At 35.6% G+C, this 25,019-nt stretch overlaps 4 protein-coding genes across 6 annotated transcripts; 2 read left to right on the plus strand and 2 right to left on the minus strand.

Moving 5' to 3' along the window:
• Nucleotides 1-1,289: 1,289 nt before the first annotated feature.
• On the minus strand, nt 1,290-4,764 carry LOC106450078 (putative potassium transporter 12). Its single transcript, XM_013891740.3, has 8 exons — nt 4,328-4,764; nt 4,010-4,238; nt 3,667-3,915; nt 3,531-3,581; nt 3,114-3,427; nt 2,931-3,045; nt 2,602-2,856; nt 1,290-2,530 (listed from the first exon to the last, which is right to left on the minus strand). The coding sequence occupies exons 1-8, from the start codon at nt 4,583-4,585 to the stop codon at nt 1,497-1,499; spliced, it is 2,505 nt and encodes an 834-aa protein (XP_013747194.2). The 5' UTR covers nt 4,586-4,764; the 3' UTR covers nt 1,290-1,496.
• Nucleotides 4,765-9,262: 4,498 nt separating this feature from the next.
• Nucleotides 9,263-11,848, plus strand: LOC111215693 (U4/U6 small nuclear ribonucleoprotein Prp31 homolog). The gene is made up of 7 exons (XM_022719650.2): nt 9,263-9,504; nt 9,777-9,839; nt 9,914-10,054; nt 10,125-11,088; nt 11,172-11,280; nt 11,390-11,465; nt 11,557-11,848. The coding sequence occupies exons 1-7, from the start codon at nt 9,502-9,504 to the stop codon at nt 11,659-11,661; spliced, it is 1,461 nt and encodes a 486-aa protein (XP_022575371.2). The 5' UTR covers nt 9,263-9,501; the 3' UTR covers nt 11,662-11,848.
• Nucleotides 11,849-16,480: 4,632 nt separating this feature from the next.
• LOC106450052 (U-box domain-containing protein 19) lies at nt 16,481-18,788 on the plus strand. Its single transcript, XM_013891708.3, has one exon. It carries the CDS (start codon nt 16,554-16,556, stop codon nt 18,576-18,578), a length of 2,025 nt encoding a protein of 674 aa, XP_013747162.2. The 5' UTR covers nt 16,481-16,553; the 3' UTR covers nt 18,579-18,788.
• A 296-nt stretch (nt 18,789-19,084) lies between these two features.
• Nucleotides 19,085-23,450, minus strand: LOC106450059 (RNA-binding protein 25). Of its 3 annotated transcripts, XM_048735336.1 has the most exons (8): nt 22,985-23,227; nt 22,742-22,800; nt 21,818-22,074; nt 21,550-21,702; nt 21,014-21,407; nt 20,276-20,911; nt 19,612-20,198; nt 19,085-19,507 (listed from the first exon to the last, which is right to left on the minus strand). In XM_048735336.1, the coding sequence occupies exons 3-8, from the start codon at nt 22,040-22,042 to the stop codon at nt 19,256-19,258; spliced, it is 2,247 nt and encodes a 748-aa protein (XP_048591293.1). In that variant the 5' UTR covers nt 22,043-22,074; nt 22,742-22,800; nt 22,985-23,227; the 3' UTR covers nt 19,085-19,255. The 3 variants fall into 3 exon arrangements, with proteins under 3 accessions (XP_048591293.1, XP_048591288.1, XP_048591292.1); XM_048735331.1 differs by lacking the exon at nt 22,742-22,800 and having other exon boundaries at nt 22,985-23,450; XM_048735335.1 differs by having other exon boundaries at nt 21,818-22,800.
• Between the last annotated feature and the right edge of the window lie 1,569 nt (nt 23,451-25,019).

The raw sequence follows: 25,019 nt of genomic DNA on the forward strand, positions 1-25,019 counted from the left end.
CAAACTCTATACCTCAAATCCAAATCCTAAACCCTAAATCCAAATTGTAAACCCTAAACCCAAACTTTATATCTTAAACTCAAATCCTAGACCCTAAACCCAAACCGTAATCCCTAAATCCAAACCCCAAACTCAAATCCTAGATCTAAATCCTTAACCCAAACCCTAGACTCTAAACTCAAACCACATACCCAAACCTAATCTCTAGACTCGTTAATGTTGATGTTGTTCTTTTAGGGTTTAATGTTTGGGTTTATAGTCTAGGTTTGGGTTTAGGATCTAGGGTTTGAGTTTAAAGTCTACGGTTTGGGTTTAGGGTTTATGGTTTGGGTTTAAAGTTTAAGGTTTAGGATTTGGGTTTAAAATATCTTGTTTGGGTTTAGGATTTAGAGTTTGGGTTTAGAATTTAGGGTATAGGGTTTAGATTTAAGGTTTATGGTTTAGATTTAAGGTTTAAAGTTTAAAATTTAGGATTTAGGGTTAAGGGTTAAGTTAGTGGCGTTAGCATCATTAAAATTGGCGTCATTATTTTTTTCAATTTTTTTAATTTTTTAAAAGAGATTTAAGATATTTAATTATGAGTCTATGTGGCATTTTTATTGGTAACAAGAGAGGATGTGAAAGTTGAACCTATGTTTTGTTCTAGTAAAATACAGTTACAACTAGATGATTTGCCCGCGATGCGGGCTTAAATATTTTCATAAGTTTTTGAAAAGTTTTTTTTACACTATATTCATTACTAAAATAAATCTTAAAATAACTCAATATTATATTTTTAATTATATAACTGAAATTTTTATTTGATTAATATTTAACTATATAATTTATGTTTTTAATGTTTTACTAAAATACTTTTTCAGATAACAATATAATATATATATAGGAATTATCTTTTTTTAATTATAATTTTTAGATTTTGGATAATTCAATATTCTATTTTTAATTATATAATTAATAATTTTATTTGAATAATATTTAGTTATATAATTTATGTTTTTAACTTTTTTACTAAAAGACTTTTTCAGATAACAATACAATATACCAAAATTATCTCTTTTTAAAATTATATTCTCAGATTTTGGATAATTCTTATTATTATTAATTTTAATCAATTATCTAATCAAATAAATTAAAATTTTATTTTTATTTTTTAATTTAGTTAGACATTTTATTCATTAAAGGTATAAACGATATTAACCGCTCTAACTTTTAACGTGAGAGCTCTATTCTAAAAATTTACTTCGTAAATAATAGTATAGATTTACAACGTACAAGTGGAATCCATTTTGTAATCGAAAATTTGTTTTTGACATAAATATGAAAAAGTATATAATTATGTTTACTTATTAAGGACATGATAAATTTTTATCTCCCCCCAATTAACTATTACAAACATGAATATTATGAAATCTTCCTCACGGTAACAACAAACACAAAAGTAGACCGCAAGAAACAAAGCCTAATGCATGGAGAGATGATTCAAAGAATCAAAAACATCAGACCATATAAGTCATCCCAGCTTGCAAGATGTTCATATGAGGAACAGTGAGATTGGCAGCCCCAGCTCTGCAGTTTCTTCTCAGAAACGCATACAAGTAATTAATCACAAGCTTCTTCAAAAATATCGAATTCTTCTTCGCCCTCACATCTCCATGAGCCAGCAGATAAGTTAGCCCCGAGTCCGTGGCCTCTCTTAAAGCCGCAAGCTCATATTCCAGAGCTGGATCTTCCTCCATGGACGCCCCTACGCTTGAAGACGGCAAAACATCTGTCTCCAACTCTTGCTCTGCCTCTGGCTCAGACCGCTTTCCTCGGCGAATGAGAGGTGCCATGAGGTCGTCTGTGTAACTATCACTCGCAACGGAAACTCTATCTGGATCGAAATCAGTGAGAGTGCTCTCTAAAGCATCCTCTAACGCTTCGCATCTCAAGAACTTCTCTAGACTTTCAATGAGAAGCTGCTCAAAGACTCTAGAATCTTCTTTTCTGACATCTTTGTAACCGTACCTCGCGATACATCTGAACATGTGGTAGTCCTTAGGACAAACCCGTCTAAAGAGGAACCTCTCTTCTTGAGGAACAACCGGGACAGGGACATACTTGATGCAGACAAAGACGATCGTTGAGTGAATGGCGGGAAGAGTGAGCAAGAACTGTCCAAAAATGGAAGGAATGCCTTGAACAAGCTCGTTGTAAAGCAGTCCAATCCCGGGGATTCGAATCGTTCCAAGAGTTGAACCAAGCTCACGCATAAAGTCCATGGAGATTCTTTCCCGGACCTCGCTTTGGTACTTGAGCACGCTTCCGTAGTTCCAAATGTACATAATGGTGAGGAAGAAAGTGGCGAACACAAGCGGCACCCAACCGCCTTCCAGGATCTTGGTGAGAACCGCAAGCAAGTAAATGGTCTCAACGGATCCGAATACAAGCGGGAAACAAAGAGCAAGAAAGAGATTGGTTTGCCAAATGAGAAGCATCACTAGTGTTACCAACACTGTGCTCACCATCATCACACCTACTTCTGCTATGCCTGAAACAAGAAAGAACATCAGGAACCAGAAAGCTTTGGGGGAAACTGAACTGAACTGAATCAAACTGTACCATAAGCATTGGCGATGTGAGTTGTGCTTCTGAAGATGGAGACAACGAGTATGCACATGATCATCAAGAACCAGTTGATGACGGGGATGTAGATCTGACCCATCCGTTTCCTAGAAGTGTGGATTATCTTCAGCCTCGGGAAGCAACCGAGAGCCATGGCTTGTTTGACGCATGAGAAAGTCGCGGAGATCATGGCTTGGCTCGCTATCATTGCTGCTAATGTCGCAATCACAAACACAGGCCAGAACAAACTCTCTGCATTTTCAAAAAAAACTTCAGTTTACTGTGCATATTACCACATGAACAAATAATATGTTGAATCATTTTACCAGGGACTGAATCATAGAATATGCGAGCTGAGGCATCAGGATGCTGTGTTAGATAAGCAGCTTGGCCCATGTAAGCTAAGAGGAGGCATGGGAACACGACGCAAGTGAATGCCATCTGATCCAAATACCACTATTATAGCCATCATCAATAAAATCATTAATGATCAAGAAAGTGGTGCTAACCTGTATAGAACGAACTGAGAAATGTCCCAAATCTGCAAACATTGCTTCGGCTCCTGTAATGCATAAGACACATCCACCAAGAGCAGACCAAGCTTGCTTGCTATTCTTGTTGAAGAACAAGACGATGTAATACGGGTTCAGTGCTCTTATGACGGTGATGTTGTACTTCAACAGATTGTAGATTCCAATAGAACCGAGTGAGAAGAACCAGAGCGCCAGAACTGGAGCAAACAGAAACCCCACTTTACCCGTCCCAAACCGTTGTATGCTGAACAAAGCCACGAGGATCACAATCGAAGACAGAACCAATGCATCTGACACACAACAAGATTGTATATGTAAAAGATCAAAAATAAAATCAAAACGATGTTGCATATACATATAAAAAAGAGAGATCATGTGATAGTAATAACCCACTTGTTCCAAAACCTTCAACTTCACCTTGTAAACCACTCATTGCAGACATCACTGCATAATAACCAAAAAGCCAAAATGTTACACCATATGAATCCAAATCATTTGGGAAACTCTATTCCAGTAAACACAGACTCACCTGACATAGCTGGTGTGAGAATCCCATCGCCAATAATCATGGAAGTTCCCATTAGTACTAAAAGCAGAAGAAGAGTTTTCAAATACCCTTTTGTCTCTAAAGCTTCTTTAATGCTTAAAGCTCGTTCCAGCTCAGGGGTTGGGAGTTTAAGCCTAAAACTCGAGATCTGCTCATCCGCAGGTTGCTGATTTGGCAGCTTATTCACCTTCGCATACCTACAAATCAACGAATACAACGCAAACGTTCCTCCTGCACACACACACACACACACACATATACTTAGAACCACATAACACCACTTTTTACAAAAAAAAAACAAGGATTAGGGATGTAATATTATTACCTTCGCCATTGTCGTTGGCTTTAAGGACAACAAAGACATACTTTGCTAAAGGAATGACAGCAATGGTGTAGATAACGAGAGACAAGGCACCAAGAACATCAACTTCTGATCTGATAGGAACTTTACTGAAGACATCACTAAACACATACAAAGGGCTTGTTCCCATGTCTCCATACACAACACCTAACGTCTGAAACGCTATCCCAATCGTACCCAAAAGTGATATATCCTTTCATTACAAACCAAAGTTGGATTATTATTATAGTCAATAACAAAAAAAAAAGGAAAAATCAAAACTTTTCAATCTAAAAATCAGACCTTGAGATCGTGGCCATGAACACCTGCAATTTCCATAGCTTCAACATCAAGAGAGTCAGCTCTTTTGGGCTTTTTCATGAGTCTTCTCCTCAAGTTCCCAAAACTATAGTCTGCAACATCTTTGAACTCCGGAAACGGCAGCGTTTCGGAGCCGACTTCGCTTCCGTCGACCCATCTCCGGTCACTGCTACTTCCGGTGCCAACACGTCTCAAGCTGGTGTTGCTGCTTGCTTCTTCGATCCTATCTTCTTCATCCATTGCCAGATTCTCACAAACGCAAAGATTTTGAGTTTGGTTGGAGGAAGTGTTTTAGCAGAGTTTTGGATTGGTTTCTTCTTCTTCTTCAATGATTTTTATTGGGTGAATGTGACTTCAATGACAGTCTCTCTCACGGGTAACATGTTTAAGAGTTACGGCTAAGAAACTGACAAAAGGTCTGATTGATCATTTTGAATTCTTTAAAATAACTCTATATAAACGTCACCACTAGAATAATATATTTCTTTTTTGTGTTTCTCGATTCTGTATCCTCCCAAACGTTATCTTTTATTTGTCTATTTACTTTACTGCACTCTTTATGGTTTCAGACTCTGGGTTTTGATTAGTGGGAAAACTACAGATACAAACATGAGAAACTAAGGCTGATTGTTTGTATTTTTTGCTTTAGGTTTTGGCTTATGTTTCTCAAAAAAACTATTTTTCATCTAATTAAGTTTTTAGTTTTGGTTTTTGTAAAAACTATGTGTTTTGCCAAATATTTTAATAAATAGATTTTCTAAAATTTACTAAAATTTAGGGAAACTAGTTTTTGAGAAAATTAACCAATTTACGAAGAAAAACAAAAAAAAAAAAAGAAAAACAACATTTATGAGTTTTTATATAAAAACGATTTTTTTCCTTTTTCTAGAAAATGTTATATTTTATTAAATAAATACTATTGTCATAAAGATAAATTCCATACATGTTTTTGTACATAAGATATTTATATATAATAATAATTAACCGTAAACAATTAGTTATTAAATGCATAAATAAAATTATTGAATAATTTAAAAAATTACTACAACACTAGACAATAACTAAAATATAAAAACATAATTTTTTTAATTAATAATGTATATATTTATTTTGAAAAAAAAATTACCATTCAATTTTTAAAAATTAAAATAGTTTATATAGGAAAAAATTGTAAACAGTTTCAAATTTTTAATTTATTTTTTTGTAATTTATATATATTATGATTGCTATTTAGTATAATATAAGTTTTTTATAAAAATATAATGATTAAATTTTTAATGTATTTTATTTTTAAATAATACTCCCAATATTATGATAAATTTTAATGGTGACTTCTAAATATTTTATTGCTTTTTATTGTATTATGTAAAGTAATGTATTTACTTTTTCTTGAAAATTGAAAAATACAGCAAAACCAAAAACTAAAAACCAAAACCAAAAACCAAAAGCTGAAAATCAAAAACCAAAAAATCAATAACTAAAAACCAAAATCTAAAAACCAAAAACAAAAAACTACTAAAACAATCATCACCCAAATTGTGAAAGCTGAAAATGATAATTTAGAGGAAAACATTTTCTCTATTTTCCTGGTTTAGAAATGGTTGATTTATAATTTCATTGTCAATTTTGCTATAAATATGTAATTCAATATCTATCTATCTATATATATAAAATATTGTTCATTCACTCCAAGCCATGCCACGTCAGATTCTACCTAGAAAAATCGAGCTCTCTCGCACTGACACGTGTCCCGTCCACACAAACCACTGTGTTTCAATTATGTTTCGCGGTGACGTTTGCGATTCTTCTCACGACTGTAACGGTCTGATTAATTGCTTCGTGATTAATCTCATTGATTCACGCCTCCACGATGTGTCTTCAAAGCGTTGTTTGGATCTGAGAGCCGGTGTGGTTTCAGTATAAATATGTGTGAGGTCCCTCTCTTTTAACTCATCTTCTCTTCATATCTCTTATACCTCATACTGATTACTTTTGATATGGCTAATACTAGGGTTTTGTTTCTCCTATTTTAAAAGGGGTCATTGATTATTCAGAAAGAAATCCAAACTGAAACGTTGGAGATGATGAGGTTGCTTGAGAATGATGATCACATTCGGTTGATTGGATTGAAGAAAAAAACATCTTTCTATCTTCAAATCGGAATTAGGTTAGAGCCAGCCATTGTTGATTCTTTGTGCTACTGATAAGATCGAATTCTGCCCATGAAACATGTGTTTCTGTTTCTTATTACGGAAAATCTTCAGGACAAACTTGGGATGAGTTAGCTTAGTTTCATATCTTCGCTCTATATCAAAATGTATGTGCAAATATTTAACTTTGTATTTGCTTATCTTATTGAATATCAGACTCATGTAAGCGATAGTAAAATTGTATTTTTTTAACCTTTGTTGTGCAGATGGAAAGTTACAACGCTGGAGATGCAGATGAATTTAAATCAGGGGAAGCTAAAATCAGAAAACAGAAACATGATTTTTCAAAGCTTGCTTTTGGAAAGAGTTGTGAGGTACCTTCTCTTGAAGCCAAATTTGTGTGGTATGAATTCAAACGCATGAAAGGCAGAGTGGATCGAAACTCATAAATGCATCATAGGAGAACAGCAGGAAGAGATTCAATCAACTAAGGTAAACAAGCTACACAAGCTTACTTCATTTTTCTCCCCTGCTCTTTTCCTTTGTTGATTAGCGATTGAAGTCCACTCTTTTCAAGCATAAGGGTCATGTCACTATCCTTGCCAGCTCTTTTATCTCTGATCTGGCTATAAAAGTTTGAGCTTATGTTTCCCTATTTGTGTGGGTTATAACAGAAACTTGAGAAGCCCCAAGAACATAAGGTCATGGAGAAGCCACTTCAGCGGGAACTGATGAAAATTCTGTCTCCATAGCTTGAAACAAGTGGAAGATTAGTAGTCATGTTAAAAATGATATTGCTTATGTTTGACCCTGTCAAAGATTGTATTTTTGCAAGACATGCTAAGAATAATATATGGGCCAGTTTTTACATGAGAAGTGCGTATGGGAGGATGAAGAAGATGAGTGATATGGCTGGTAATGCTTAGTTGCTTACCTTCGGTTCGGATGAAGAAATTAGGTTCAAAACTTACTTCAAGTTTATGCACAGATCTTATTCATGCTTACTCTGTTAGAGTGTTGAAGCTAAGATGCAAGGTAAGAAGAACGAGTTCTGAAAATACAAGATGAACGGGTTCTGAAAATACAAGATGAACGGCCATCTTATAAAAAGACAAGAATCTTACTGTTTTCTAAGTCATTGATCTATACTTTAAACTATTATTGAATGATATAAATGTGTAAGTTCATGTAGATATGACCATATATGCAAATATATTATTAATAATATACACAAAAGTATTGTAAAAAGCAGAGTGAAGAAAGAAGTGAGATTTGATTAACTTCTCAACGGCTCTTCTGCTAATTACAGCCCGAAAAAGCATTGCCTTCACATGACAACTTAGATGTTATGTACGTGACCAAGAACTTAGAGCACCTTTAACGCAAAGATATATAGGAGTTCTTAAGAATTAAAATTAAATGAAAATTAATAAATCATGAAAGAGAAACAGCCAAAAGGTTCCTATTTAGTAAGTTTTGGAACCGGTTCCACATATTTTGAGACAGTTGTCGTTCCTGCAACGTTTCAAAACACTAAAATAATTAAATATTAATATAATTTTTTTTTTAGAAACCTTCAAAGGATTTCAGCGTTAATGATGCCCTTAGAGAATACATTGCTTTCACATCGATATTCTCTCTTAATTAATCACGTGTTATAATCATAAGTAAGCATGTAGGAATCAAAAACATACATAAATCAAAAGAACTTTACCCAACAAGAGCAACCAAAGCCAGTTTTTTCTTCAAGTTGAAACTTAGAATTCTGGGCTACACTTCCCTGTAAATACCAACCACCACACAATTAAAACCAATTTCAAAAAAAAAATGTAAAATTTACAAACAAGAAAACATTAAAAATGTTAGGATCTTTTTCAGTTGTATCAAAGAGTAGTGATAACAAAAAAAAATTAACTTTCAAGAAGAAAAGCACAAGAGGACTGATGAGAATAAATAATGCAAAGGTGCAGAAGATTACTAGGAAGCGGGTAACACCAAGAGACAACAACTAACTAAGCAGTCAGCACCTCCGAGTTTCTGGCTTAAATACTTGAGCTCCGACCAGTCCTCCAATTATTCCAACTACTTTTAACATCTCTATCTAGTATCATCATCAGTTGTCAACACAAAACACACATATTTTGTGGAAGCCGAGTTCAAGAGAGACCCCAGACGAAGTTGCAGCTAGAGGTGTAGAGTTCATTAACTGGTGAGTTTCATGGATACCAAAATACATTTTTGTTCCTTTTTAGTTACTAATTATTTTCCCATTGACTTCCTTCATAGTGGCCCTGAGCTCTTTTGGAGAGAATTGTGTCGACGACGTAAAGAAATAGTTGTCTATACAGTAAGAGACCTTCTCGCAGAAACCTGAAGAAATGCATTAAATGTTTACTAATGAAGGTATGTAACATTTTTTCAGCTTCAAAATAAATATGGTAGAGCAGAGGCTCAATATTATAGTCTCTAAGACACATGCATTAGACATGCATAAAAAATTTCTTTTTTTGAATTGATACTTTTTTTCATGATTCTATATACACAACACACTGATCTTCTGTTACAATTTAAGAATTACAAGGTCAAGTTTCTGAAATATTCCCCACTGAAAAATAAAATTATAAAAATACACTATTTTACCCACAAATATCGAGATGTATCACAAGAATATATTTTCCTCTTATCTTTCTTTTTCTGTTTTAGTTTTTTTTACTTCTTATTCATCGGTTACCAGTTAGAGCCTAATGGTTTCAAATTTGCAATGATCCATCTTGGGGTACTCAACTCTTGGTATCTAGATTTTAACATTTTACAAAATTGATTAATATATGCGCTATAAAGGCCCATCTAATCAAGGCCCAAGTAACACAATTTCGTTTTAAGCATTGATTCATTCAATCGCTTTCAAAGCAAGAGAAAAAAAAAAGAGTTGTTCAATTTCTTCTCGAATCTCCGAGCTTCATAGAAATTTAGGGTTTCTGAGCGTTTTCGTTCCGAGTGGAAGATATGGTAACCGCTTCACCAACCCTCCTCTCATCATTTGTCTCTAGTTGTGTTATCAATTCTTCTCTAAATCACGAGTCTTCGTCGTTTGATAAATGATTCGCCAGTTGCTGTCTTGTCACGACATATATAGTTTTTTCTTAATTGATTTGATTTATCTTGTCGATTGTTCAATTTCAGTTTTAGTGTGTCCGTGATGTTACATATTGGTTTTGTTTGATTTTTATATGAGAGTGTGTCTAAGTTTCTGAAACACAAACTTTGATCTGTTGTTGAAGGCAACTCTTGAAGATTCTTTCCTCGCAGACCTTGACGACTTATCTGACAATGAAGCAGAACTGGTGAGCCTTTAAAGTTATTGATTCACTATTTTGTTCGTAATATTAACTTTGAGGAGCTATGGTCTAAATTTCAGGATGAGTCTGATGGTGATGATGCGAAAAAGGATGAAGAAGATATCGACATGGACATGGCTGACTTAGAAACCCTCAACTACGATGATCTCGATTCCGTTTCCAAGCTCCAGAAATCTCAGAGATATCTTGACATTATGCAGGTTACTTAGTTTCAAAGATTTAAACTTTTTAAGTTCTTTATCTGTTTTAATTCTTCTTTATGTATTTCAGAAAGTGGAAGAGGCTCTTGGAAAGGAATCTGATGGAACGGAGAAAGGAACTGTGCTAGAAGACGATCCTGAATACAAGCTAATCGTGGATTGCAACCAGCTCTCGGTTGACATTGAGAACGAGATTGCCATCGTCCACAACTTCATCCGTGACAAGTACAGACTCAAGTTTCAAGAGCTTGAATCTCTGGTAAACCACCCTATTGACTACGCCCGCGTTGTCAAAAAGATAGGCAATGAGACTGATTTAACGCTCGTTGATCTTGAAGGCCTTCTTCCATCTGCTATTATCATGGTTGTTTCAGTCACTGCCTTGACCACCAAAGGGAGCCCACTCCCGGAGGATGTCCTGCACAAGACTCTAGAGGCTTGTGATCGAGCTTTAGATCTTGATTCCGCAAGGAAGAAGGTTCTTGACTTTGTCGAAAGCAAGATGGGGTCTATTGCACCGAATCTTTCTGCTATTGTCGGGAGCGCTGTTGCAGCCAAGCTCATGGGAACCGCTGGAGGTTTGTCGGCGCTTGCGAAAATGCCTGCCTGTAATGTTCAAGTTCTTGGCCACAAGAGGAAGAACCTTGCCGGGTTCTCTAGTGCAACGTCGCAGTTACGTGTGGGGTATCTGGAGCAGACGGAGATTTTCCAGAGCACGCCTCCCGCGCTTAAGAGTCGCGCTGGCAGGATCTTGGCTGCAAAATCTACTTTGGCGGCGAGAGTTGATGCTACTAGAGGAGACCCGTCGGGAACGAATGGGAAAGCTTTGAGGGAAGAGATCCGTAAGAAGATTGAGAAGTGGCAAGAACCTCCTCCCGCAAGGCAGCCTAAACCGCTTCCCGTTCCTGATTCCGAGCCTAAAAAAAGAAGAGGTGGTCGCCGTCTAAGGAAAATGAAAGAAAGGTATGCAGTGACAGACATGAGGAAGCTTGCCAACAGGATGGCCTTTGGTACACCCGAAGAGAGCTCTCTTGGTAAAAGACCACACACTTGTTAATATGATCGCTTTTTGTAATGCACTGAATCTAATACTTGCTCTTCATGTTGATGATAATAGGTGATGGGTTAGGTGAAGGATATGGGATGCTTGGCCAGGCTGGGAGCAACAGGCTGCGTATATCCAGTGTTCCCAGCAAGCTCAAGATTAATCCTACCATCGCCAAAAAGTAACTCTACCTCTATTTCTCCTGTTTGTTTTGTATTTTTATTGATTTTCAGTGTCCTGTTCTTCAGTGTATCTCATTGTGATTTATGTTTATGAATGGTTTTTTTCAGGCTGAAAGAAAGAAACTATGCAGGTGGTGCCACTACCTCTGGATTGACATCGAGTCTGGCTTTTACTCCTGTGCAGGTAAAACAAAACATTTCAATTCAGTTCTCTTCAAAGGTTTCTCAGCTTTCGTGCTGTATTTATTGACTTTAGAAACTCCAATATTGTGCAGGGAATAGAGCTGTGCAATCCTCAACAGGCTTTAGGGTTAGGCAGTGGGACTCAAAGCACTTACTTTTCAGAGTCAGGGACCTTCTCTAAGCTCAAGAAGATATAAACTTGCGAGAGAGAACTTTTCAAAGTGTTGTGAGTGAGACACGGTGGTGTTTAACTGCTTTCTATTTCTCTTTTATGTTTAAGGTTTCTTTACCGAATCACTTTTATGTCACCACCCGACATGAAACCTTGATGGTCCCTTGCACGAAAACTTAAGATTCTGAATATAAGTAAAGGTTTGTTTGATCTTGGTTTGCTTTGGTGTTTAATTTTACGGTTGTGAGATAATCTACCGGTTGAGAATGAACTGGTTTGGTATGTTTTTTTCGTATCCAGTGATAATCTATTGTCTCTTTTTATGAAAATGAAAGTTCCCTACGATAACAAAAATATCAAGACGGTTCTAAGAATTTTGTATAAGAAAATGGCACCGTCCATTTTTTCTTGAAATCTATCTAACCAAAGAAAAATATTATAAAAAGACAACTCCATTGCAATGTTCTTGTCTCCCGAGTCGTAATCAATAATCCTAAAAATATATTTATTTATTTTTAATCCTAAAAATATCTTTCTTTTTTTAATCTTAAAAATATCTTTCTTCCAAGCAGCTTCTATAACCAACGTACAAACAATTAATCACAAATGCAAATATTACTATTACGCGCACGCAAGCATCATTTTAACTTTCTTCCAAGTTCAAAATTATTGATGTTCTTGTTATTCTAAAAAAAAAATATTATTTAAAATTTGTGACAATTACAAAATACTGTGTTTTTACAGGTTGAATTAGTTTAATTTAATAATATTTTTTGCAATTAAAATAAATTGTATAAAAGTTCGTATTTTTTTAATCCATGTGCAAAACCCTTAAAACCACTTATATTGAAACAGTGGGAGTAAAATTTTCATATATTAAGAAAACACACTAAATCACAGTAATAAATGTATTATTTTATGTAATTTTAATAACTTTTAACCAATAATAATTCACTAAAATAAATTAAATTTTTTGAAATTTACAATTTTTCATAGAAAATACAAAAATATATTTTTGTAAAATATTGTTTTCTAAATCACCTATCTTACTATAACGGAGAGAATAACATTTAAAGATTAAAAATTAAAAGGCCAACATCATTCCATCTTTGCTTTTTCTTTAGAGTAGAACTTACTTTTTTCTTCTATATTTAAGAAAATAACATATTTATTTTTATTGTATATTTAGCGTAATGCTATTATACAAAAATATATTAAACTAAATTTTGTCTTTGTTATAAAAAAAATCAATTTTAGAGAAAAAAATAAAATACATTGGAAATAATCTAACAGCTTATAAATATCTATACTAACAAAGTTAAATTCACTTTTTAATAAATCATCACTACTTTTTAAATTTTTTTTAATTATTTCATATTGCTAATCTTTTTATTGGTGGTCCATATATATCAATATAACATCTAATAGTTCATTTGTATATTTATAATTAAATACTACATTTTCAACCTAGATTAAATATAGGTTCTAAAATCATAATTTTTCTATATAGCTTTCTAATATTAATAAAATTTATAACACTAATATAATATTAAATAGACTAAAATTTTATTTTTTAAATAGAAAAATATACATCTTCATCGGAATTTTGCTAAAGTAACCTAAAATTTGAAGTCTAATACCAATCCAAATTCCTTTTTGATCAACTATATTTTTCATTTTCTTCCAATATAATCCTTCATTTTTTTAATATTTACAAAATACCATTGTTATTTTTTTAAAATTTTTGAAATTACATAACAACCCTAAACACTTCTACTCCTTTACAAATATGCAATTTTCATCACTTGGTTTTCATCATTATTCAGATTTGTGTCGCAAAACAGACTTTTTTGTATATATACGCTTGGGCGTAAATTTACTAAGTATTATGCGAGTCGATTCACATGTTAGTTTTATAATTGCCCAGATTTTTAGTCAATGCACAATGCTTGAGATTTTTAGTCAATGCACAATGCTTGATTGTAAAGTCACATTTTCATTGAATATAATCAGTCAAAATTTTAAAGCTGGTATATTGAAATACTAACATTTATATTCTTCGCTGCACACTGCAATAATCACACATCTACGTCAATATGTAATTATCACATTACATACAATACTTTTTCAATTAAATACATAACATTTTCTATTACAATTTTTTTCATTTTTTCAAGTTTTCCATTTTTCTTATATAATTTATTAATAAGCTTTTATTTAACTTTTTCGATGAAATAATTTTTGTAAACCATGATAAAAAATATTATATTAATAAATTATGAATGATTTATAAATTATGTATGGAGTTTATAAGACATTAATAGTAATTCTATACTTTTATATATGTATAATTATTATATAAAAACATAAAATATTTATATCCAATCTCTATATCTGGTTTTTTGTTCATTACTTTATAAAATTATAAATAAAAATAAATTTTATCAACAATTATTTATCTTTCTATAATTTTCTTAATTAGTTACCATAAATCATTAATTCCAATATTAATTAGATTATTTGGTAAGTGATGTTAATTAGTTATAGATTTTTTTGGCCCAAATTTTGGTTATAGACTTGCCTTTAATTTTAAGATCTAATTGAAATAAATAAAAATTAAAAATTCTTGACTAATCAAATTATAACAATTTTTAAGATTTTACCAATGATCTGTAAACAAAATTTGCTTGCTAAAAAAATCTTTTAAGTGACTTCTCTTTCAATATATCAAAGGACTTTAATAATAAAAGAGGTTATTTCGCATCATTTAAAAAAATATATATGTATGTATATATTTAAAATAGTTTACAAAATGTAACGAATTGTTAAAAAAACAAGAAAATAATTCATATTTTTCATGTTAAATTTTGTCGTCCACGATTTTAAGAAATTTCAATTTACTTACTATTATATTCAAAGAATAAAAAATAAAAAAAATAAAAAAAGTTTATTTTATAAAATTTGAATAGTAAAACAAATGATTTGTTCACAAATTCACCACAGTTTACTATTATAAATAAATGAAAATTTTAAGTTCTGTAATTAAAAATATATCTAAATAAATAAAACTTATGTACCCATTATACAAAATTAACAATAATTTCAATACTAATATGAAAATAAAAACTATATTATTCACAATTCATACGAGAAATGCAATATAAAACGACTCAACCTATATTACTACACATCGACTTTCCGAGCCATCGAAGTTCCTCTGCTCAGCTGATTAAGAGCCTGATTGGTTCAAACACAGCGGTTGCGGGAGTTTGCGGATGCGAGTGGTTGCGGTTTATAGTAGTTTTAAGAAATTTGTACGACTGATTATGTGGTTAGAAATTGGTGCATTTGCATGGATACTTATGACTGTTTAACTACCAAATGCAGCGGCAGTTAAATAATAAATTAACAATATTTACATTTTATATAATCATTATATTATAATAAATATGAAAATATATTTAGAAAGTTATAGTTTTAAAATTTTAGAATTATAGAAAATATTTTTATTTTAAAATTTTATCATATTAATTAAAATATAATAGATATATTTTAGTATTTTTATAATTCCAATTAAAAAATTATTTTTATTTTTATTTTTGTAATTATATTGTTTTAAAAAATGAAAAAAATTATACTCTCATAATCGCCCACAACCGCAAACGTTAGCTGAAACCAACTTTTGAATTTATGAAGTTTAGAACGGTTTGAAGCGATTTAAAGCGGTTTGAGTAATTGTTGCAAAACGCCAACAACCGCTACCAACCGTAAAAAATGTTTTTGAGGATGGTAGCGGAAAAACTAGTCATACCTTAAAACAACAAAACATTACAAACGCTCTTCTTTTCACCTTTTTTTTTCTCTCGGCTGTTTGTAGGGTTGAATATTACATATAGGTATAGATAAAGGTGATATAGCAATAATATGAAGGAAAATTGTCACAAATACCATATTTATATTACTATTTTTTATCTTCACTTTTAATAAAAGGTAAAAAATATTTATACTTCTAGAGTTAACTAATCTAGACTTAGGTTTAGAATTGAGGGATGGAGGTTGGGTTTTTGAAAAGTAAAATTTAGAATTTTAATAAATATATAAATAAATATTTAAATTTTTTTCAAAAATAATTTTTGATTTTCAAAACGAAATTAAAAAAAATTATAAAAAGTTTAAATTTGAAAAAATATAATTTGAAAACATTAAAAAAATATTTTTTTTTGTTTATTTAAATAATTATCCTTTATTTTGAAAACATCAATGATGTAAGAGTTTGTTGACACTTAATGAATAATTTATTATTGAAAATATCTATTTAGTAGTGATAAAAATGAATAATGATAATATAAATATGGTAAATATGAAATTCTCCCTAATATGTATGACAATACTTTTTAATTTAATTGTGATGGTTATTTGGTTAATTATAATTTTGTTTGGTTATATGATCAAATGTCCCCATAAAGAACTAATCGCTTAAAATTGAAAATCAGAAAAACAAAATTCTTTGAAATTGTTTTCCCAACATCCTCGAAGTCTCCTTCAGCTCACATCATTGGATCAATCAATCAATTGAAATACGTGTTTATTCGTCGCTAAACATATTATAAAAAAACAAAAATTAAATAAATAATTGAACTTGGAAAATTATCAGAACGGTCCTACAAAATTGTCGGCTACTCTCATCCATGCACTCAGAACAAACTGGTCCCACATAACACATAATCGCCACTGCATATCACGTGGCAGATTTACAGACCCCAAAAGTTTGTTGACGAATCAAACCTCTTCACGTGTCGAAGATATGTAGAAAGTTGAAAAATGAAAGGCCACACGAATTGTATATATACTCACGACACAAACATTCAGAAACTTCAACACACTCGAACAAAATATCAAACTCATCTATATCATACTATGATCCCCACACAAAACCGTCGGATTCTAACTTTTACGGCAGTACATCCATGCGAATCAGTCTCCATAACCACTCTCATTGACTCACTGATAAAAATTGCCGGCGAGATTCTCAGCTTCAAATCAAAGCATTTCTCCACCAACAAACGAAGCATTAAAGAAACTCTCCGACACGTCCTTAGTCTTTTGATCGTCTTCCAAGAAATCCGGGTCGGGTTAATACCAGCGGGTCGTTCCTTTCCTCGTTCAGCAATCCTAAGCCTCTCAGAGCTCCACGTCATCTTCCAGAAACTCATGTTTTTATTAGAAGACTGTACACGAGAAGGAGGTAAGCTTTATATGTTGATAAACTCGGACCAAATCTCAGCTCATTTCCGGGTCTTGACCCGATCCATATCCACGTGCCTCGACACATTCCCAGTAGGATCCATTGACTTACCTGAAGAAGTCAACGAGCTAATCTATCTATTAATCCGCCAGACCCGTAAATACGAAGCAAGACCCGACCGGGATGACAAACGGGCCCTAGACTCTGTCTATTGGATCTTTAATCTGTTCGAGAACAGGATAAACCCGAACCGGGATGAAGTAGTCAGAGTTCTCGATCACGTTGGTGTCCGAAAATGGAGCGATTGCGTCAAAGAGATTGGTTTTTTAGGAGAAGAGATTACAGTAGAGGGTAAGGATAAGAACGAAATCGAGCTTCTCAGCAGCTTAATTGGATTTATAAGCTACTGCAGATGCGTGATACTTGGCGGCGTTGATGAAGATGAAGATAAGGAAGAAGAAGACGATTTGGTTATTCGTGGCTTAAACGTTGACGATCTACGCTGTCCAATTTCTCTAGAGATTATGAATGATCCAGTGGTTTTGGAAACAGGTCACACATATGATCGGAGCTCTATCGCGAAGTGGTTCTCCGCCGGTAACATCACGTGCCCTAAGACCGGGAAGAATCTAGTGAGTACTGTTTTGGTTGGTAACGTCTCCGTCAAGCAATTGATTCAGATGTACTTCAAGCAAGAGACTGATAATAAGAGTAAGAAGAAGAAAACGAGTGTTCCTGAAAGTTTAGCCGCGGAAGAAGCCGGGAAGCTCATCTCGGACTTTCTCGCCGGAGAATTGATAAACGGCGGCTCTAAAGAGATGGTAAAGGCGTTAGTGGAGATTCGGATTCTCACGAAGACGAGTAGCTTCAACAGATCTCGTTTGGTGGAAGCTGGTGTGGTGGAATCGCTGATGAAGCTTCTTCGCTCTGGAGATCCGACGATTCAAGAGAACGCCATGGCTGTGATTTTCAATCTTTCGAAAGATAACGCCGGGAAAGTTCGAATCGGCGGAGACGGCGGTGGATTGGGGATGATCGTGGAGGTTTTAAACGAAGGAGCGAGGAGAGAGAGTAGACAACACGCAGCAGCAGCGATATTCTATCTCTCTTCTCTCGGAGACTACAGCAGATCCATCGGCGAGATCCCAGATTCGATTCCAGGATTGTTGAGAATCGTTAACGGTTGTGATTACGGAGATTCCGCGAAACGCAACGCGTTGATCGCGATTAGGAGTTTGCTGATTCAACATTCGGATAATCACTGGCGCGTCCTCGCCGCTGGAGCTGTTTCCGTTCTTTTGGATCTCGTGAGATCCGGCGAGATCGGTGACGGAGCCAAGGCGGATTCGATTGCGGTTCTCGCGAAAATTGCGGAGTATCCCGACGGGATGATCTCTGTGCTCCGTCGTGGAGGATTGAAACTCGCGGTGAAGGTTCTGGGTTCATCGGAGGTTTCGCCGGTGACGAAGCAGCACTGTGTCCTTCTGCTTTTGAATTTGTGTGTTAACGGAGGGAGTGACGTCGTTGGAGCCCTGGCTAAGGATCCGTCAGTCATGGGGTCGCTTTACACGGCGTTAAGTAACGGCGAGTGTGGAGGCGGGAGAAAGGCAAGTGCTCTTATCAAAATGATTCATGAGTTCCAGGAGAGGAAAACCGAAACGGGTTTAGAAAGAGAACGGTTCGTACACGCCTGGTGATTTGGTACACACACTATACAGCAACTCTTTTGAGCTTTTTTTTATCAGAGGGTTATTATGTATACCAACATTAACTTCATTTGTATATGTTCAACATAAACTTCATATGTTATTATTGTATAAATATGTACTTGTATCATCTGTAACTCTTAGCTTTTGAGATTTTTGTAATAACCCAAGAGCTAATAATACTCTACTATTTTGTAATCAGTTTGTGGTTTTCAGATAGAAGCTGTGCACAAAATCAAAGTGTATATATTGTGGTTATACAACTGACTTTCTGGAAATAGGAAGATGAGTAACTTTATCATAGAAACCAATATATCTACACTATGATCTAAACTGCTTTTCAGTTGTGATCTAAACAGTTAGACTAGTCCACAAATCTACACCCAAAAAGCATTTCAAATGAAATAATCCAAATTTATGTGCTCAGTGAATAATATTGGAAATACAGCAAACATTGTAAAAACCAATATTTACTGCACAAAGATAAAAGAGAATAATTAAGCGCAAATATTTTATTGTCAACTAGAATGTGTATATCTTTTACAGTCTCTTCTTCTACATTAAAGCTTGTAAACATGGTGATTCTTCGTTAAATCCAAAAACAACAAGACCTTGAAAAAATTGGGGACGCAGCAAAGGAAGAAAAGTCTTTAAACAAAAAAAAAGTTTCAGGCTTTGGATTTTACCGGGACACCAGCTTCGACCCGCTTGATCTCGAAGATGAGCATTCTCCACATCTTGAGAACAAACATCTCAGCTTCTTCATCTAGTATCGATTGCAATAGCTCAAGCATTTGAGCCGCTTGCACGTGCTGTTGAGTGTTTGACACAATGAAATCTACCAGTGTGGCTTCCTCTTCTCCAAGAAACTCCATGATTTTCTTTGAGATCCATGGCCTCATTCTTTCGTGCAATTGGTGCTTTCCATGTTAAAAAACAACGAACAAAACATGTGAGCACCAAAACAAACTCACAGGCATTATTAAGGTATCATTAATCTAGAAGAAGTGCAATATGAGATTACCTTGTCATACATAGCCCAGTTTATCTCGTAGGAAAATAACTCTTCCTTTGTCTTTGGGATTGTATCTATCAATTGTTTGGCATCCATCAGCTTCTTGGTATCAGGTGTCTTTGCTTTTCCAGAATCTTTACCGTCTTTGGCTGAACCACCATGCCCGTCGCCTCGGTCCCTGGCTCTGTCTCTGTCCTTTTCCCGTTCCCTTTCCCGGTGGCTTGGCTTATCATGAGAACGTTTGCTCCTATGCTTCTCCCCTTCTGTTGTCTCGTCCTTGGGATTACTACTCGAAATTCGTTTTGCAAATTCAGCAGCTAAAGCCAAATGAGGTGGTGTTGGTGTATTCCCTGAGCCACCGTGGGCTACGGCTTCCTGTTCCTCGGCTGAGTAATCTATAGGAACCAAAGGTTTCATCTTCTTATCCTTGTGTGCTTCTTCTTCATCCTCCTCATAGAAAACAGAAGGCACAGATGTCCGTTTTCCAGATCCGACAAGCCCGAATCCCAATTTCTTGGAGGGAGCATGTGCTTCAGACCCACTGTTATTATCAACAGCCATGGACATTTCATTACCAGAGCCATTTTGTTCCATATCTGCAATTAGGAAAGGAGTCCATTAGAAAGAGATACAGAAGGAGAAAGGATAAGACAGAGAGGAACACACTCCTTACCTGATGCACGGTGCTCACTGAAAGATTCACCTACAGTTTGGAGAGTTGTCTTATTATCGTTTTCAATGGTTAATGTCTGATTCGGTTCACTTCCAATAACTGCCTGTCCAGATATGAGCCTTAAGGCATCTAACTGCTGTTGCTGCAACTTTTGCTCCTCAGCAATCCTCTTCGCCTCAGCAACCTCTTCCTCTTCTTTCAGTCTATCAGCCAAGTCATCCTCCTTCTCTCTTTGCCGCCGTCTCCTTCTCTCTTCTGCACCTCTATGCCATCTTCTTCTCGAATCATCATCGTCTTCATCCTCCTCTTCCTCGTAGCGGATTTCCTTTTTCCTCTTACGCTCTTTGTCTTTCTCCTTCTCCTTCTCGTACTGTCGTTCCTTCTCCTTTTCTCTTTCTTTGCGTTCCCACTGTCGAAGACGAGTCTGGTAAGCGCGCTCCGCATCCTCAAGTTTCCTCCTGTGCTCTCTCTCTTTCCTCAATCGTTCTCGTTCAGCCTCCCTCTCATATCTATCCATTTCTTGCTCCTTTTCACCCCTGTCTCTGCTTCTTCGGTCATTTCTCTTACTCCAATCAGGTGAACTTGTGTCAGGCCTACTATGTTCTCCAGGAGTCTCAACATCATTTGCAGCGAAATCTACATGAGCGAGACATTTTGTCAGACAAATGATATAAGTAAAACAGAAAATAGGAGCCGATTCTTTTTTTTAAAAGGACTAGTGAAGGCAAAGAAACAGACCACTCCGAGATACGTCAGTGTTGGAGTCTCCATCCTTAGATTTGAAAGCAAGCTCTATGCCTGAAACATCAGCAGGTGGGGGTGGGGGTGGTGGAGGCAGAGGGTTGGTCTTTGACCTTTGTTCAATGGCATTGTCAATCTTCTCCTTAGCCTCTTTGTCAGCCTCTCTTTCTTCATCAGTAAGAAGTGCAGAATTAGCAATATCAATGTTTTCTTTACTCTTTGGTTCTCCATCCTTTCCCGTCTCCCCAACGGTGGGCGCAGCAGATATTACAGCTTTTTCTCGCTCACTCTCAGGACCTTCACCTTGACTTTCCTTGGCTTTCTTTGCATTATCAATTTTCTTCTCAACATATTTTAGCAAATACTCCTTTGTCGCTTGATTAACATTCACCTAGCAGCCATATAAAATAAAAGATGAGAAACACGTTAAGAGATAGCTTATGTAGAGATATTGGTGAAAGGCTGGCAGAATTGCCTCAGCTTGGATTAACAAAAACATAATTAAAAAATTTGGAAGAGAGATGCATGATTACCAAAAGCTCTTGTCCATCTATAGTTAGTTTGGTAAGAAGGCGTATTGCACGAAGACTCCCTTCAGCTGATTCAAATTCATAGAATCCAAAACCTTTAGGTTTCTTGGTGGTCGGATCTTCCGCACGTAAACAGCCTTTGACATGGCCACAAAACTGCAAAACAGTGGCAAGATCAATTCTTAGAAAATATATAAAAAGAAGGAACTAAACAGAGACAGCCTTAGAAGTTATAAAAGGGGAAATTGCAGATCGAAAGAAGAAAGCAAACCTCGAGAATAGACATCATAAAGTCATTTTCCACGGTTGCTATCTTGCCAATGTAAATAGTGGTCTGCGGTTTCTCTACAGGTGGTACGAAAGGAGCAAGAACTGGTCTAATCATAGGAGGCATAACGGGACGGAGACCAGGCATTCCTGGGATAGGTGGACGTTGCACAAGAGGAACAGCACCGACTGTACCAGGAGGGCGCATAATAAAACCCGGACGAACCATTGTTGGATATGGAGAAGGATACCGGAGAACCCCTGCATCAACAAAACAAAACAAGTCTCTGGAAATTCATCAGTAAATGTTCTACATGTTAACAGAACAACGGCATTAAGCATAAATCAAGAGTGCCATAAAGCGGAATTGAAAATAAATGCATTCTGTATTGTTACCACAAACTAGAGCAAATTAGATATGGACACCAGAGGCAGTACAAATACCACCAGGATGGACACAGAAACCTGAAGGACACATTAAGAAGATAGCACCAGTATCGCAGTCACTGTTACCACATTAAGTAGTTGTACCTCATGGGGGAAACTTTGAAAGAGAGAAGAATCTATAACCATCTCACAAACGTTGGATTTGAGATTAGATAATATCAGAACGCCCATCCTCACATCATCCCATTATAATAACTTTATCACAACCATTAGCAGGTTGGAAAAGAAAGAGATATGTGTGGAAGCCTTAAAAGAAATAGCAATACCTCAAAGCCAAGACCAAGGAGAAGTCAGTCGCTACAAAAAGCTTTGTTGTTCAAAGTTCTCAAAAAGCTACAATGAATCTCAATTTAACATAAAATTTGGGAGCATCATTATTAAGGTCAAGGGGTTTTGGTTAAAATACGTTTAAAGAGAGTGGTTATAGAGCTACTACACTAACTAACTAACTAAACAAAAGGAAGGAGAATATTGCGCATACCAACATGAGGGAGGCGTAGAAGTGAGTTGAAGCCTTGCAACGTTTCTCAATCAAAGACGCTGTATGAGAAAACACCCGGTGGTCATCGGTGTCACTAATCTATTACTTTCTACCCTAATTAAACTACAATCATATATATAGTTCCACTTTCGCTACTTTTGCGAATCAGATTCCAACATACACACACAAAAGCAAACAAAAAGAAAAAAAAGGAAATAGAGAGAGAGGATAAGAGGAACCCACCGGGAGGAGGAGCAGCGGGATAGCCATTAGGCATAGGCGTGAAAGGTCTCATAGCATTGGGAGGAGGCTGGGATTGATAAGGCATGGATCCTGGAGGAGGAATAGGGTTTTGAAAGTTGGGAACCTGATTGAACTGCATCCCGGGACGGAATTGTGGTGGCGGCGGAAGATTGGGGACGAGCGAGCCGGGAATCTGAGGCGGAGCATACGGCGGCGGACCAGGTTGAAAGATCTGTGGTTTGGTTGGGTCGAGTGGCTGTGGATGTTGTTGTTGTTGAGGCGGATTTGGATTGGGAATCAGAGTAGATGGCTCTGGTTTGTGCGAATTGGGATCTGCCGTCGCCGGAGAAGAAGAATTGTCGGCCATGGGAGTCTTAGTTGGGTAATGACTTCACCGTATCTGGAGTTTTGCCCTAAAATCGATTTCTCCAATCTTTAACTCTTTGTCAACTTGTTTGGGCTCTGTACCCTTGTTTGTTTGCTGTTACACGTGTTTTTATACTGTAGGCTTTTCTTTATAAAACTCTTTTAAAAAACTCAGATTATTAGTAGGACTTTTACCAAAGTATTAAATTTTCTTTGTTAAATTAACGAATGTTTTTTTTACTGATTTTTTTGTGGTAAATTATGATATATTTTTTAGCTAAATTTTGTTTCATAAATCAACCCAAACACAGGAATAACCAGCGGCGGATGGAGAAAATTATGTCACAAGGGTCAGATTGATAACACATGAATTTTACAAGGGTCAATGAGCTACATTCATCAGATTTTTCTACTAGAAATACATGTAAAATTTTTTTTTGCAAAAATTCACATGGGTCATATGACCCACATGATACCATGCTAGCTCCGCCACTGGGAATAACACTCTTATTATAAGTTCGACTCGAACAAAAAGATTATATTCAAATGTTTTCTAATTAGCTTCGTTCGATCCATCACTTCCAGCACGTTTCATATTTTGTAATTAGCTTTGCTCGATCCATCACTCCCGCCGCGTTTCATATCAAATCTAAAATCCTAAAATATTGCTTATCGTCTCAACCTTTGTCGAGAGTTACATGAAGGTGAACTTGACTTCGTTTCCTCGGATGTTGAGACTTCCAACCCTATAAACTCGTCGAGGCTTGTTATCATCACTGACTATGAAGCGCTAAACGAACACGAGAGGAGAATACAAAGAAGCACTAACCAAGTGAAGAGTGCCCTTAAACCATTTGCACAAACTCGACTCCGCTTCCAAGGAGCCGATTCGAAAAGAGAGACCCAAGGACCACTCAACCCAAGATCGGATCGTCTTTACCTGTTTCAGTGACAAAATGAAACAGAAGAGAGCTCGTTAGAATTAAGCTTCCCGGTTCCAGAAGTCAGGCTTTGTGATTCATGTAAGGTATTTAGAGGGGTATCTTGGCTGAATCCCTCCTCCTTTTAGCACAAAATGTTGGATCCTAAAATCCACTCATAAATATGGTACATGCTTATGACTATGGAAAGTGTATGTTTTATTGATAGAAAGGTGTCCAATTCTCTCCATACCAAAACTATAGTCTCATTACATTCATATTCCCTTGTTCCTAGACACCTATTTGTATTGATCGACATATTCAAACATTTCTATCAATTAAACCTACACTTTCCATAGTCATTTGTCTAGTCCCAACAACTTTTGTCGTTGACAAAGAACAGAGCATTGCAACAAAGGAGAATACTCTACAAAGCAATAATCATACGTTTATTATTTCCCAACCTCTTAACGCTGGCTTATACTACCACCAGAACTATTAATGCATATAAGAACCTACGCAGTTAATTCTCAAGAAATCTTAAGGGACTGGACTTGAAGACTTTACACCAAGATAAATAGACCAATTCACATGACGCATTAATTGTGATCAAGTATTACTAATCCATCTCTACATTACCTTATCCAACCGAATGTTTGTCTTGATTCGTTGATCCTCTGAAGCAACACCTTTCTTCTCATCGTACATCAGTAATCATTTGTCTCGGATATGGTCTTGATATTGGTCAG

The sequence above is a fragment of the Brassica napus genome, chromosome A1 (genome assembly GCF_020379485.1).
Source record: "Brassica napus cultivar Da-Ae chromosome A1, Da-Ae, whole genome shotgun sequence".
Taxonomy (NCBI): Eukaryota; Viridiplantae; Streptophyta; class Magnoliopsida; order Brassicales; family Brassicaceae; genus Brassica; species Brassica napus.

Bases quoted from the DNA above. Each gene is read 5' to 3' on its own strand.
- LOC106450078 (XM_013891740.3), bottom strand. From the start codon at position 4,585: ATGGATGAAGAAGATAGGATCGAAGAAGCAAGCAGCAACACCAGCTTG. The intron at 3,916-4,009 runs GTAATAATATTA...GTGTGTGTGCAG, and splicing joins AGCCAACGACAATGGCGAAG to GAGGAACGTTTGCGTTGTAT. The intron at 2,531-2,601 runs GTACAGTTTGAT...TTCTTGTTTCAG, and splicing joins TCACATCGCCAATGCTTATG to GCATAGCAGAAGTAGGTGTG.
- LOC111215693 (XM_022719650.2), top strand. The intron at 9,840-9,913 runs GTGAGCCTTTAA...TCTAAATTTCAG, and splicing joins CTGACAATGAAGCAGAACTG to GATGAGTCTGATGGTGATGA. The intron at 11,281-11,389 runs GTAACTCTACCT...GGTTTTTTTCAG, and splicing joins AATCCTACCATCGCCAAAAA to GCTGAAAGAAAGAAACTATG.
- LOC106450052 (XM_013891708.3), top strand. From the start codon at position 16,554: ATGATCCCCACACAAAACCGTCGGATTCTAACTTTTACGGCAGTACAT.
- LOC106450059 (XM_048735331.1), bottom strand. From the start codon at position 23,351: ATGGCCGACAATTCTTCTTCTCCGGCGACGGCAGATCCCAATTCGCAC. The intron at 21,703-21,817 runs GTTTGCTTTCTT...ACTGTTTTGCAG, and splicing joins TTATGATGTCTATTCTCGAG to TTTTGTGGCCATGTCAAAGG. The intron at 20,199-20,275 runs GTAAGGAGTGTG...TCCTAATTGCAG, and splicing joins CAGTGAGCACCGTGCATCAG to ATATGGAACAAAATGGCTCT.